The 14,726-nt window shown below is 45.5% G+C and overlaps 1 protein-coding gene across 1 annotated transcript in view; it reads right to left on the bottom strand.

The window, feature by feature from the left end:
* LOC136625979 (sorbin and SH3 domain-containing protein 1-like) overlaps positions 1 to 14,726 on the bottom strand; it is a 227,220-nt gene that overhangs the window by 75,267 nt on the left and 137,227 nt on the right. Inside the window, exons 17-19 of the mRNA XM_066600632.1 lie at positions 14,582 to 14,711; positions 12,748 to 12,862; positions 3,355 to 3,438 (exon numbers count right to left, since the gene is read on the bottom strand). Of these exons, the coding sequence (XP_066456729.1) occupies positions 3,355 to 3,438; positions 12,748 to 12,862; positions 14,582 to 14,711 (329 nt within the window). The remainder of the gene's footprint in view (positions 1 to 3,354; positions 3,439 to 12,747; positions 12,863 to 14,581; positions 14,712 to 14,726) is intronic.

Genomic DNA, 14,726 nt, shown 5'->3' with positions numbered 1-14,726 from the left:
ATAAATGGGATGTTAAATACTTTTGTATAAAAGAAGACAAAATTATTGTGCAGGCACTGGCGGAGCGCGGGCGCACACTAAGGCTATTCTGAGCATAAGGTACACTCGTGTTCCGGCGGAGCATAAGGTGCGCGCACCAGTGTTCCGGCGGAGCATAAGGTGCGCGCACCAGTGTTCCGGCGGAGCATAAGGTGCGCGCACCAGTGTTCCGGCGGAGCATAAGGTGCGCGCACCAGTGTTCCGGCGGAGCATAAGGTGCGCGCACCAGTGTCCCGGCGGAGCATAAGGTGCGCGCACCAGTGTCCCGGCGGAGCATAAGGTGCGCGCACCAGTGTCCCGGCGGAGCATAAGGTGCGCGCACCAGTGTCCCGGCGGAGCATAAGGTGCGCGCACCAGTGTCCCGGCGGAGCATAAGGTGCGCGCACCAGTGTCCCGGCGGAGCATAAGGTGCGCGCACCAGTGTCCCGGCGGAGCATAAGGTGCGCGCACCAGTGTCCCGGCGGAGCATAAGGTGCGCGCACCAGTGTCCCGGCGGAGCATAAGGTGCGCGCACCAGTGTCCCGGCGGAGCATAAGGTGCGCGCACCAGTGTCCCGGCGGAGCATAAGGTGCGCGCACCAGTGTCCCGGCGGAGCATAAGGTGCGCGCACCAGTGTCCCGGCGGAGCATAAGGTGCGCGCACCAGTGTCCCGGCGGAGCATAAGGTGCGCGCACCAGTGTCCCGGCGGAGCATAAGGTGCGCGCACCAGTGTCCCGGCGGAGCATAAGGTGCGCGCACCAGTGTCCCGGCGGAGCATAAGGTGCGCGCACCAGTGTCCCGGCGGAGCATAAGGTGCGCGCACCAGTGTCCCGGCGGAGCATAAGGTGCGCGCACCAGTGTCCCGGCGGAGCATAAGGTGCGCGCACCAGTGTCCCGGCGGAGCATAAGGTGCGCGCACCAGTGTCCCGGCGGAGCATAGCGCGCACCAGTGTCCCGGCGGAGCATAGCGCGCACCAGTGTCCCGGGGGAGCATAGCGCGCACCAGTGTCCCGGGGGAGCATAGCGCGCACCAGTGTCCCGGGGGAGCATAGCGCGCACCAGTGTCCCGGGGGAGCATAGCGCGCACCAGTGTCCCGGGGGAGCATAGCGCGCACCAGTGTCCCGGGGGAGCATAGCGCGCACCAGTGTCCCGGGGGAGCATAGCGCGCACCAGTGTCCCGGGGGAGCATAGCGCGCACCAGTGTCCCGGGGGAGCATAGCGCGCACCAGTGTCCCGGGGGAGCATAGCGCGCACCAGTGTCCCGGGGGAGCATAGCGCGCACCAGTGTCCCGGGGGAGCATAGCGCGCACCAGTGTCCCGGGGGAGCATAGCGCGCACCAGTGTCCCGGGGGAGCATAGCGCGCACCAGTGTCCCGGGGGAGCATAGCGCGCACCAGTGTCCCGGGGGAGCATAGCGCGCACCAGTGTCCCGGGGGAGCATAGCGCGCACCAGTGTCCCGGGGGAGCATAGCGCGCACCAGTGTCCCGGGGGAGCATAGCGCGCACCAGTGTCCCGGGGGAGCATAGCGCGCACCAGTGTCCCGGGGGAGCATAGCGCGCACCAGTGTCCCGGGGGAGCTAAGCGCGCACCAGTGTCCCGGGGGAGCTAAGCGCGCACCAGTGTCCCGGGGGAGCTAAGCGCGCACCAGTGTCCCGGGGGAGCTAAGCGCGCACCAGTGTCCCGGGGGAGCTAAGCGCGCACCAGTGTCCCGGGGGAGCTAAGCGCGCACCAGTGTCCCGGGGGAGCTAAGCGCGCACCAGTGTCCCGGGGGAGCATAGCGCGCACCAGTGTCCCGGGGGAGCATAGCGCGCACCAGTGTCCCGGTGGAGCATAGCGCGCACCAGTGTCCTGGTGGAGCATAGCGCGCACTAGTGTTCTGGTGGAGCACAGCGCACACTAGTGTTCTGGTGGAGCACAAGGTAAACTAGTGTTCTGGTGGAGCATAAGGTAAACTAGTGTTTTGGTGGAGCATGAGGTACACACTAGTGTTCTGGTGAAGTATAAGGTAAACTAGTAATCTGGTAGAGCATAATGTAAACTAGTGTTCAGGTCAAGCATGGTGTCTATTACTGATCTGATAGAGCGGAGTATATACTAGGAGTCTGGTGGAGCATAATGTATACTAGTAATCTGGTGGAGCAGTGTGACGATTACTGTTCTGATGGAGCATGCGGTATACAACAAGGCTGATGATAGCTTTAGCACAAATGTAGAGCTGTCCTGTATAAATAACCTAAGGTGTCAAGAATATATGCCTTGGCTGCAGCCTTCATATCACACCTGAGTCTTTCTGAAGTTACAATTTCACAGCCTTTCCAGACTTCACTGGCAGCTGCTGAACTCATTTATAATAAATGCACTCAATACATTTTCCAGTGAGAAGCCAGCCATGTGGTGTCGGTATAAAACATCGAACAGTGCCGTCTGTGGCTGAAAGCATTGTCTTTTTTATATTTGAAGGGACGAGAGCACAGTCTCCAGATATTTTGCACAATTATATTAACCGCAATGTTTACATTTTACACTGAGACCATGCCGTTTTAGATGGGAGACGAAAACCCCAAAGCATTGTAAGTGTAAAATTTACAAAACGATCAAAATGATCGTTAAGGTAAAGTTTATTTTTTAGTGAATGTGTCATGTCCATTTATAGATATTGTGACAGTGTATCAAACTGTAAAGGATGATAACTTTTACTATATCACTAGTTTAGAAATTCTGCATGCAATAGCTGCAAAGGTGTAAATAGCTCTGCCGTGGATGTAACTAATCAAGAATTGAGTAAATTTACATTTATAGAGTCTAAGGACAACCTGTAAGTGGAATCTATCGCAACACCGTTTCCTGCCTATAATATAAGTACATTAATGTCATATCTAGGCCCAATAGAATCTCTACACAGACATTACTTATTGCGAATCTCTGCAACCAAAAATCAGATCGCAGCAGTGATGTAATTCAATTTGAAATCATCAACGTTGAGGAAACCGGATACATGAAATCTTAATCACAAGAAATGGACAACAGGAAGAGCTGGGGCTAGAAAATGGAATGGCAACAAACAGGATGATGAATGAAAGTGTATATTACAACCATGCCATTGCTTTCTAGGTGGCTGATCACTGACTATATGTTAGCATAACATTTACAGCCCATACGGATTGTAATGAAATCTGATATATTCCAGTACATAAGATCTATACCCAGTACTGTGACCAAGAAAAGGACCTTTGTTCTGCCCACAAGCAAAACACACAGCTTGGCTATTGTTATTTTACTTAGAGCTATTAACAAAGCACAAACGTAGCTGATATAATAGATCTATCCTACTTACCGGTTTCCCAAATTCCAGTTCCGAAAAGAATTTATACCAAGGTTCATTCTTTAAATCTATCTCTTCTGGACTTTTATCCCGAGTCTACAGAGTTCATGACAGGGGAATGGAAGGAAGAAGAAGATTATGAAAAAGAAGAAGGAAAAGGGACTGTTAGAGATGCAGAATTCCCAAGCACGCCTTTTCACTGCCACGACTGGAAACGAAAGATTTATTATCTGTTACAGTGGATGGAACGGCATACTTCATCCTGCATCTTTAACAGAACATGGATATGCAAGAACCAGAACTCCCAACACAGTCAGGCAGTCGGATGAAGCAAGAGACAGAAAAATACAAGAGACATTTCAGTAAGACACCACGTACAGTGAAAAAAGTGACAGCATAAAACTACATTGACACATTGAAAATCACACAAAAGGAGCAAGGCAGACAACACAGAACAGAGTGTTAAAGTTGTGTGGGTTGTTTTAATCTATTCTGAAGCTTTAAATGCATAACATAATCATTCCTTTTCATAGGCAGACTATTGTATATTGTCTCAGAGATGTAACTTGAAGCTCCTGGACCCCAATGCAAAATCTGTAACAAAGCCCCTGACTATAATGCTTTGTTCATAGTATTGGGCTCCTGATAGGGAGAAGAGAGGCCTTATAAGCCCCCTAATGCTGCTGGGCCCGGGTGCATCCTCTGCTTCCCCTATAGTTATGCCCCTGCATTGTCTTACAGGTAAGTAGATCATGACTTAAAGGGGTATTCCTTCAATTCAAAAGTGAAAGTTATATGCTCTGTAATTTTACAATATAATGCTGTAACTTGATTTCTTTACCTATGGTCTCCGCCCCTGCTTAGTTCTTTATTGGTATCTAATGGTTACGACCTGTATGCTCCACTATTTTATTGGTCAGGCATGCTCAGTGCCTTCAAATTTTGTAATGACGACACAGTTTGTATAGCCGTGAATACACACTAGTCAGTAAATAGCAGTGGGGCATTGTGGGAGATGTAGTTTTTGCATTCCACAGCAGACCTATTAACTAACAATGTGGAAATCTGAAGCTGGCTGGAATACAGCCATGGTGCAGGTCAGTAAAAAAAGGTACTGAAGTTCAGTTTGATGATTTAAAATGGACACAGTTTGGAATAATGGCAATAAGTGTAAACGTTTGGGCAAAATTTTCAAAATTCCACTTTCCCCAGAATACCCTTTTAAGGGCCTTTTACACAACACAATTAGAGTGAAAATAACTATTGAGTCTTTTTGCTTGATAATTGTCAGGTGCAAACATATGCAGCGACCAAACCATCAGTGACGGTGGCATAGTTATAGAGGTTGCAGGGATCGCAGTTGCGACCCAGCCCCTCAGAAAGGGGGGCCCACAGGGCCCCCCTTGTTACACTGTAAACCTGCAGTCCCCTCCTAAACTATACATGCCCTCCTCTCTTGTGTTCGAGGTACTGGATTAACCTATCCTCAGGTTAGGTCATAAATAGTTGATTGGTGGGGACGAGCTGCTATCAGTGCCGGAGGCTGGACATAGTCATCAGAGAGAAGGATCCGAAAATATAACAGATGACTTCACTAACAATAAAATCAATGAAAGCAATATATTCTATTGTACTTTTGGCTCTGACCACAATAAGGAGCCAGAAGTGTAATAGGAGGCATTGCTCCCGCCTACTGCACTTTCAGCACTGACCACCGATGATGACATTCCAGCCCACAACACTGACAGTGAGCCAGACAATCAGCTGATTGGCAGGGATCCTGAGCAGTGGACCCCCACTGATTAACTATTGATGACCTATCCTCAGGGTAGGTCACCAATAATAAAAATCCTGGAATAACCCATTAATCTAAAACTTAATTCCAGTCTAGTTTCTTGCATCATTCTAGCATTCATCCGGCAGTGCTCTAGATGTGCTGAACGGCTGTGGAGAAAGTCACAAACGTCCGCCGACTTTCTCCATTACAAATTCATGCTCAGAACCTACACTGTAGCCCTCCACCATATCAAACAAGTTAACTTCACCTCTCTTGTATCCTCACTATCTCAAAACCCTAAAAGGCTCTTCAATAGCTTTCACTCCCTTCTCAGCCCTAAGCTGCAACTCCCAGTGACGGATCTCAGTGTTGAAGAGCTGGCTGCTTACTTCAAAAAGAAAATAGATGGCAGGAAATAACTTCTCAATCTCAGACTAGCCCCGACCCTAGTCTTGTCAGTAACAGCCCCTGCTCATGGTCTGTACTCAGACCAACGACAGAGGAAGAAGTCTCCAAATTGTTTTCCTCTGCTCGTCCCACCACCTGCGCTAGCGACCCTCTCCCCTCACACCTCCTCTGGTCCCTCTCCCTGGTGGTTATCTCCCATCTCACCACTATTTTCAACCTCTCTCTGACCTCTGGCATTTTTCCCTTCAAACTTGCCATCATATCCCCACTGCTAAAGAAACAGAATCTGGACTCAACTGATGCTGCCAACTACCGACCCATCTTCAACCTCCCCTTTATCTCCAAACTACTAGAATGCCTTTCTACTCTGCCTGATAACGTGCTCCCTGTCCTACCAACTGCAATTACTACTAGCCGCCATCCACCACCCTCGGTAGTCACACTGATTCAGCCCCCACACGGCTTAATGTCTGACCATTGCTTATGTGTATAGCATCCCACACTTTCCACCATACCGTGCCCATCTCCAGCTCCTTTACCTTCTGTATCACTCCATTATTCGTAGTATGTAAGCTCGTTGGAGCAGGACGCTCACCCCTACTGTTTCCATCAACTGATTACTATGTCACCATGGTTTTTGTACTTTTGTCTTTTTGTATCCCCCTGTTTTTGTAAGCGCTGCGGAATATGTTTGGCACTATATAAATAAAGATTATTATTATTGGCTACTCGCTAATATAACGTATTAAATCTAAAGAAGCAGAAATGCAGTATAAAGCATGCGAGAGAGGGGGGGAACTGAGCAGTAATCATCATCAGAAATAAGACAGGAGGTAGAATTTAGGCTAAAATAGAATCACATAGATAATGTACCGTATTTTCCGGTGTATAAGATGACCTTTTAAGCCTGAAAAATTTGCTCTGCAGTTGGGGGTCGTCTTATACGCCGGGTATACATGTCCCAAAAAAGAAATCAATAATCACCTCCCGCTGCACTGCTGCAGGCTTTCGCTCCCTCGTGCATGATGGCAGAGCATTGCTTTCTGCAAGCGGGGCTTGAATGCCCCACCTCGAGAAAGCTAATGTTCTGATTGGCTAACTTATTCTGGCGTTAGCCAATCACAGCCACTCATGACGTAATTGAATGGCTGTGATTGGCTAACGCCAGACTAAGTTAGCCAATCAGAGCATTAGCTTTCTGGAGGTGGGGCATTCAAGCCCCGCTTGCAGAAAGCAATGCTCTGCCAGCGTGCACGAGGAAGCGACAGCCTGCAGCAGTGCCGCCGGAGGTGAGTATTGATTTCTTTTTTAACACTGTATTCCCGACATATAAGACGAAAAGTCGGGGGTCGTCTTATATGCCAGAAAATATGGTAGCTAAACTGTATAGCTGTACTCCATTGAACAAAATTAAAACAAAACAAAAAATAAAATCAGCCGTTGTAGACAATGATGCCAAGCAAGTATCACCAGTTATTTACATATAACTTAAGATTACACCTGCCCTTGCTTAATAGCAATTTCCTAATACAATGTTATTATCATAGTCACACCCTTGGTTAAGGAAGTGCTTCAATAATAACCTTCCAATCTGCAGATTTCAAGCTCCCAAAGTTCGGTCAAAACATATCTCCGCACTGTATTATTGGGACACTCCCATGGCTAACGGGAGAGTCTCTGATAACAACATTACATCAGCTAATTGCTATATATGCTTTAAAGTGACTCCAAAAGGCGGAGCTTTATTTTAACATACCTACAAATTCCAACAATTTTGTCAGTGTCTAAGTTTCACTATTTGAAACTGCAATACGCCTTTTTACTGACCTCATTAATGGGCTTTAAACCGGCACATATGTCTTTTTAAGGTGGTGGCTTGGCTGACTACTGATAGCCAGGCTCCTGCTCTAACAACTAGTAGTGGAGAAACCTTAAAGCCTGGCAGTTTAACCCCTTGCATGCCACAATCAATAGCAACTGTAACATATGAGTAGTTGACAGGGCAAGGGCTCCTTCTGTCACCCATCAGCACCCCACAACGCTATCACAAAGAATTAATGGTTTCCCACAGCAGCCGGAAGCCTGACAAAAGCCCCCCTGTCTGCCATGTAACTCAGCCTATGAGGCACCGCTTCCTGCTGAGCCTAATAGTCTGTTGTCATAGGCTTAGTGGAATACATTACATAAGTAATATAGTGCACTATCCAAGTTATCAAACAATTGCATCTTCAGGTTGCCTCCAGGGACTAAAAAAATAATGTAAAAAAAGAAAAATCAAGAAAAGTTAAAAGAAAAATAAATATGCATTGTCAGCACAAAAAAAAGTTTTAAATAGCTAAAATACCAATTTTTATATATTTTTTAAAAAAAGCAACACAGAATAGGTATCACCGCATTCGGAACAACCCAGACAATGAAAATATCTTGTTATTAATCTCACATGGTAAACATCGTAAAAAATAGTTTAAAAAAAAAGACATTCCAGAATCATTATTTTTCCTTTCTTTGCCCCCCCCCCCTCCCCAAAATGCAACCAAAAGCAATCAAAATGTCACATGTACCTCAAACTGGTACCAATAAAACTATAACTCTTCCCTTCAAATCTTCCTTTTATTGCTGGTAAAATGAAAACGCTATGGATCTTAGAATGTGATGATGTAGATTCAATTGGACTTCTTTAAAAGTAAGTTTTTATTGTGCAAAGTAGTAAAAAATGAAAAAAAAATCTCTCTAAGGCCTCTTTCACACGAGCGTGCTTTTAGCGCAGAATAAGTGCGTGAAAAAAGCGCTTCTAAAAGAACCAATGACTACCTATAGAAGTGTTCATATGAACGCATTTTAGACACGTAAAATACTCGCACCTTTTAAAGATAGGACAGGCATGGCTACAATGCACGCATCTAAATTCTGTGCTGCAAGAAAAGAAAGGACCTGACCTATCTTTGCTGCGTGCTGCGCAAGAGTTTCTATTGACTCCTATGGGAGCTGGAGTCTATAGAAACTCCTGTGCAGGAAAATAAGTTGACAAGTCATTAGGAGGATTTCTGCCAACCAAGGGAATAACCCGCTGCTTACATTGGGACATAAAACCTGCTGCCCAGCAACACATTTTAAATGGCCCGCTGTAAACTCCTGTTAGTCCCAGTGGGGATGAGGGGAAGCCCCGAGGGTTTTCTTAATTCCCATGGGGACTAACAGGAATTTACAGCAGGACATTTAAAATGTGCTTCTGGGCAGCATGTTTAAATGTCCCGCTGTAAGCAGCTTGGAATTCCTACTGCCCTGCTGCTGGGCAATTTCCCAGCAGCGGAGGGCAGTGGGGGACTCCCTCCACCTCTCTACCCAAGGAATTTTCCTTTAGTTGGGATAGAGAGGGGGTGGGGTTACAGGGCTTACCCTAGAGCAGAAAAAAAGAGGGCAGGGCCAGAGGGATCCACCTTCTGACCCCGATAGCCCCACCGCTCTCTATTTACTATGGGTAATCCCTGTGAGTAGCCATAAAGCCCTGCTCCCTCTCTCTAGCCCTGACCTCTCTCTGCGCTATGGGAATATCGCTCAGAATTACCCCATAGCAAAAGAGAGAAAGCGTGGCTATGGGTTAATCTCCCATAGCAGGGATAGACAGAGCAGGCTATGAGGGATTAACCCATAGCAGGGAGAGATAGGACAGAGCTATGGGTTAATTCCCCATAGCTCTGTTTCATGGGAAAAATCTCTCTGGTCTCCTTCCCACTGGCGAGGGCGATATGGGGCCATGATTCACGGCCCGATATCGCACTCGCCATCCTTCTGGAAACTCTCTGGATGCGAGGCTATTTCACATGTCACAGCCACAGCAGGGGATTGTGATGTTCTACCACTGTTTTCACTGCTGCTGCTGGCCCTAATAAAAACAAGTGGAAACCCCTGGTTGCGACAACTTCGCATCCCTGCAGGGCTGAAGGAATCCCCTGCCTGAGCTGTCACAGCTGCAGCAGGGGATCGCGATTTTCTCCTGGAGCAGCTGCGCTTTTTAAAGAAACACACTGCTCCAGTGAATAAGCGATGTGAACGGGTCTTCTGCTCATGAAATATTGCCCGTTCACGTGTTTTAGCACAGTATAGGCTCGATTCTTTTGCGCACCTATACTGCGCTAAAACCAAGCTTGTGTAACAAAGCCCTAAACTTGGTATCGCAGTAATTGTGCAGATCCAGAAAAGAAAAAATGGAAACCCCCCCCCCTAAAACAATGGTGGAATTTCTGGACATTTTTCCATCCCCCCCCCCCCCCAAATAATGTAATAAAAGTTCTACAATACATTATATATACCCCAGAGTGAGGCCATTTAAAAAATAGAACTCGGCCCAAAAAACCCACGCCCTTATATGGCCATGTCAACAAGTTATAGCTCTTGCAACGTGATGAAAATCACTTGGTCCTTAAGGCACAAATTGGCTGGTCACTAAGAGGTTGAAAAAAACACTGCACAAGTGGTATACACGTAACATGCCTCGTACAAGCATTTTAGGACAGGAATTTGTCTGACATGGAAGTTACAGCCACAAATGATCACTAAGCTATTTTTACAGACGACAATAGATTCTATTTCTGGTTCTCGCCCACCGTTTTGCTACCTCAGTTCCATCTGTCCCCCATCTGATAGCGCACACAGGATGTGCATAGTTGGCAACATTAGACAATTGTCATTAGGGGAAAAGAGTTTTGTTTATTTTGAAATGTATCATTTTGCATTCCTGTTGCTTCCCAGATTGTAAAATGCTGCAAAATGTTTTGACACTATGGTTAATAATAGGCCAGGATCACATAGTGTTATTCTCTCTGTTCGACCTTTTATCCTGGGGTTCCATGTGGATAACCCATATACGGTAGATATTCAAATGGAATCTTGAACAGAGATCAAAAGTGCAGACTATGGTCTCCGTTTGACATAGCTTCTGTTTGTTTCCATTAGTTTTGGAGGACACAAGGACTATGCTATCTATTTGTCAATGAACTGATGCATGAATTTTTTAGTATAGGGTTTATACAACTACTAGGATGATACAAATATGTTGCACTCTGCATCCTTTAGCTTGGTCAAGAGTGACCATTTGTGCCATTATATGTGCCACGATGTGAGAGCATCTCAGAAAGCCAAAAGAAAGACATAAAAACATGTTGCGTGTAGTTTACATACCACTCTCCTAGTGCAATGCAATTTTTTTGAGGCACAGAATCTTTAAAGGTGTTTTCCAGCACTATACTATTGATGACCTGTCTTCAGGATAGGTCATTAGCAGTTGATCGGTGAGGGTCCACTTCTCAGGACCTTGGATGATCAGCAGGGTGGGCGCCTGCTGTCAGAGCTGCAACACACTGTGGTCGCAGCAGCTGCTCCAATCTATATAGTGGCCAGCACTTGTAACTGCAGATGCATTGATTTTAATGGGATTCTCACTGCCCCTCATAAACCTATGGTAATCACAGGTAGAAGATAGGAAAACAAGTGTAATTATTAATTAATTATTATTTTTTGAACTTGCAGTACTTCCCAGGCCCTAAAAAAACAAACAATTGCTACTTTCATTACATGGTATGAAAATGAGGTGTGACCTGTCCAATGGATGATTCACACACTGAGACTGGGCCAAGCTTTCCTCACTTCGTTCAGCTTAAATCCCGCCCCTGCTTAGTGAGTAACATTTCTAGGTGCAGTTCCATTTGCGCCAGGAAGCATCAAAATTGTAAAGCCCCATTTACATGCAACGATTATCGCTCAAAATTTGTTCGAACAATCGCTTTTAAGCAATAATTGTTGTGTGTAAATGCTTCCATCCCTCACTCTTTGGCTGATCGATGATTATTAGGTGAGCATAAAATCCATTGTTCAGCCGGAAAGAGATAGCAGGGACCGCATCTTGTGTTCTCCACGGGACCAGCTGATTATATTGTATTCAGCTGACAGCCCGCGACAGCCCATGCAAAGACAATGCAGCTGAGTGCAAAGTCCAGACCACATGCTAGGATTTCCAAACAGTTGTTAGAGGCTTAGTTACATACAAATGAGGCTGATAAAGTGCTAATGGGCATTAGTGCCTATTAGTACTTTATAAAAATGATAGCTAGAACTGTCAATCTTTCAATCGGTTGAAAGATTGTCTTTGCGTGAAAATGAGCCTTAATACACTGGATAGTTGAGAGCATAAATGGTTTTGAAAGAATAAAAGAACACTGAAATGATGTAAACAATTTATAACAAAGATTTTTGAAGGAGTTCCTCCTGAACAACAACTTTCTACCCAGGTAATATTTTCTACTGCAGGTAATATTGCTCCCCACCTTGGTCCAGGGTCAGAATGTTGTCCCAAAACTGGGGAGAGGGTGGGGGTGTCGTTTACAGCTTGTGCCCCTACCTGGCATTAGGGGACGTCCCAGAGCTCAGACTCCTACCAATAAACATGTTATGGTATATTGTAACAATAAACCATAAACATTATCAATGATACACAAACTTGATCTGCATGCAGGAAGCAAGTAACCATAATACAATAAACTGCCCCAGACCGGATAAATGTACATCAAGGAATTTAGGGATTACACTTTTGTTCATATGAGGAGCAAAACAATACCATGTAGAACATTATAGGCAATTAAAAAAAATTTTTACTTTTGCTAGATTGCATGCAGCCTACATTGGCACTAGGCATAAAAATAACCTGATTTCTACTATTCACTGCTGGGTAGAATATATGGATGTGTAGTTATTAGGAAAAATAAGAGTTAATATTTAGTGCCACAAGACAAATGCCACACATTGCATTATACGGCTTTTTCTCCATTCCTATCCTTAAAGTTACAAATGGTTATACAAGAAAGTAGTATACATTAACAACCACATAAATATACAAAAAAGCACCATATTGATGTACATTATGTTAGAGCACACAGTAGACAGCAATGCAGGCAACACTTCCCAAGCAGCACAGACATTACAGGGACGGTCACTTGTTATGGGATGCTCATCTGCCTCGATTCCAATCTTAGAGACCGGATCGTAGATCTAAACGTTCCACCGTCCTCATATAAAGTGCAATACTTACACTGTAGCACTGTTATTACGGTTTGCAGTTTAGTTCACTAGTCTTGGCTCAACCTGCTATTAGTAACACAACAACGTCCGCCATGACCCTATGCACACACACAATAACAACCGAGACCCAAGCTTGTGAATTACATTACCATCTTCTCATTGACGAGGGCAGAGGATTTCCCAGGCTGGTACTCATGAATGCTTCTTGGCTCCGCTCTGTATTTTCTGGTGTCCACCTTCTTGTCTGGGGGATCCCAATCATTCCTGAGGACAAGGAAAGCAATTAACCGTGAAACCTCCCTGTTACCAGGGGAACATGTGTTTTGGGTGGAAATACTCCAGGGCAGCTAATCCTCTGTCCAGGCATTTTCATCTTCAGGCAGGAAATCTGCTGGAGGTTTTGGATGCTTTTTGTCTGTTCTTATGTATTTCGGATTTTACGACGGCGTCTCCGAACATAATGGAATGGATATAAACTCTAATCGGCTGTTTCCTAGAGAAGAAACTCAGTGACTTCTAACCCGAACTAATGCATGTTGCAGTCAGATACGCAGATGTTTTTTATTCTGTTCCCTGGATACTTCTCCTTGGTGAAGGGCCAGGCCATCTGAGGACTGGGAGAGGCCTTATTAACTCCTTCAAGGAAGCTTGTGATTCTACAGCATGTCTCGCCGTGCAGACTGAATACATTGAATAGAAACCGCAGAGAAGTGTCATCGTGAGTGAAGGATGTCACAACTCAACACATGTGTAACTCTTAGATCATGACTTGCAGCCAGAAAATGACAAATCAGACATGAAAAATGTGCCTCTAGAAGACAATTATGTGAACAAAGGATGTGCCCAAAGTTATGACATACATTAGTCTTCCCAGGAGGCCTTGTAGATATCTATTTGGATGTAGCCAGTATCAGCATGTACTGTATAATGCGTTCTCTCTAGGAAGATTGAATCCCATGAGCTCCAACGTTTGGCAGCAGAAGCAATGAGAAACAGGGAACTCTATGGGAAAGTTCTTACATGAAGCAACTATGGTTTATGTGGGTGTAAGGATATGATTTAATAGCTATGGGTGGACGGACAGGAAGGAATTGATATCAAGAAAGTTATAACTGGAACTAACAAAGTTCCTTTCAATCAAGGCAGTCATGAATAGCTTAAACAAACTTACTATACAATGTGTCTCCCCCGTCTGCCGTTGCCATGGTTGCATCTAGAATGATTAAAATTACTTGTAGGAGTCCCTGAACATGGATAACTTTATACATTTGTGTAAAAATATGTGAGATCCAACTATTGGTATGATCATCTATCAATAAGAGGGCCATGCCGTTGCGTTGCTGTACCTGGCCCATTTCATGTCTGTGCGGCTGGGTCTGATACTGCAGCACACTGTCATACAAGTGAATATGGGGTTAATCCGTAGTACCTGGCACATCCATATGCAGTGAACTAGGAGGGCTTTCTGAAGTCAATCTTTTTTTTTTGATCAATGGGACTCCCAAGGAACAGATCCCCACCAATCATACATTGCAGTAGCCTATTGCTAATGGTAGCAGACCACATGGAGCCCATGTTTTAGGGCAGCTTAGGGCAGAATGATCTTGCCCCCTGTGCCACTTGATTGCAAGAAAAACTGGCAAGCTTCTTCACCGACCATTATGGTTTTGCCTGTTGCTGCCCACCAGCCGGCAAATTGAACCCACTAGGAGGTAAGTATGCAGGAGTAGGAGGAAAGACGGAGAATAATGAACACAACAGTGAGACACTACATGTTTTTTGGGTGGCGGAGGGGCAATTCTGAGTTTTACTATAGTCCCCCATGCATTCTATGTAGACTCTTGACACACTGATAGGCCATAAATATTAACCCCTCAAAAAAGCCCCTAATGTCTACTACTAGCTGGCAATACAGACTGTTGGAATGAAACAGCTCAGACATAAACCTCAAGAAGAGGTGGAAAACGTCATCTCAAGTCTTACCTTTCATGCCCTGGCTTAAGTGAAGAGGAGCGAGTTGGTAGAGGTAATGTAATGGATCTGCGGACGTTTCTGTCCATGTCAATGTTATCCATCTCACTCTTTGAACGAGGTACTGAAGCTTGCGATTTTCCTGATAAAAACATGT

Source organism: Eleutherodactylus coqui, chromosome 4, assembly GCF_035609145.1.
Source record: "Eleutherodactylus coqui strain aEleCoq1 chromosome 4, aEleCoq1.hap1, whole genome shotgun sequence".
Taxonomy (NCBI): domain Eukaryota; kingdom Metazoa; phylum Chordata; class Amphibia; order Anura; family Eleutherodactylidae; genus Eleutherodactylus; species Eleutherodactylus coqui.
This window is presented reverse-complemented; position numbering and strand designations above follow the sequence as displayed.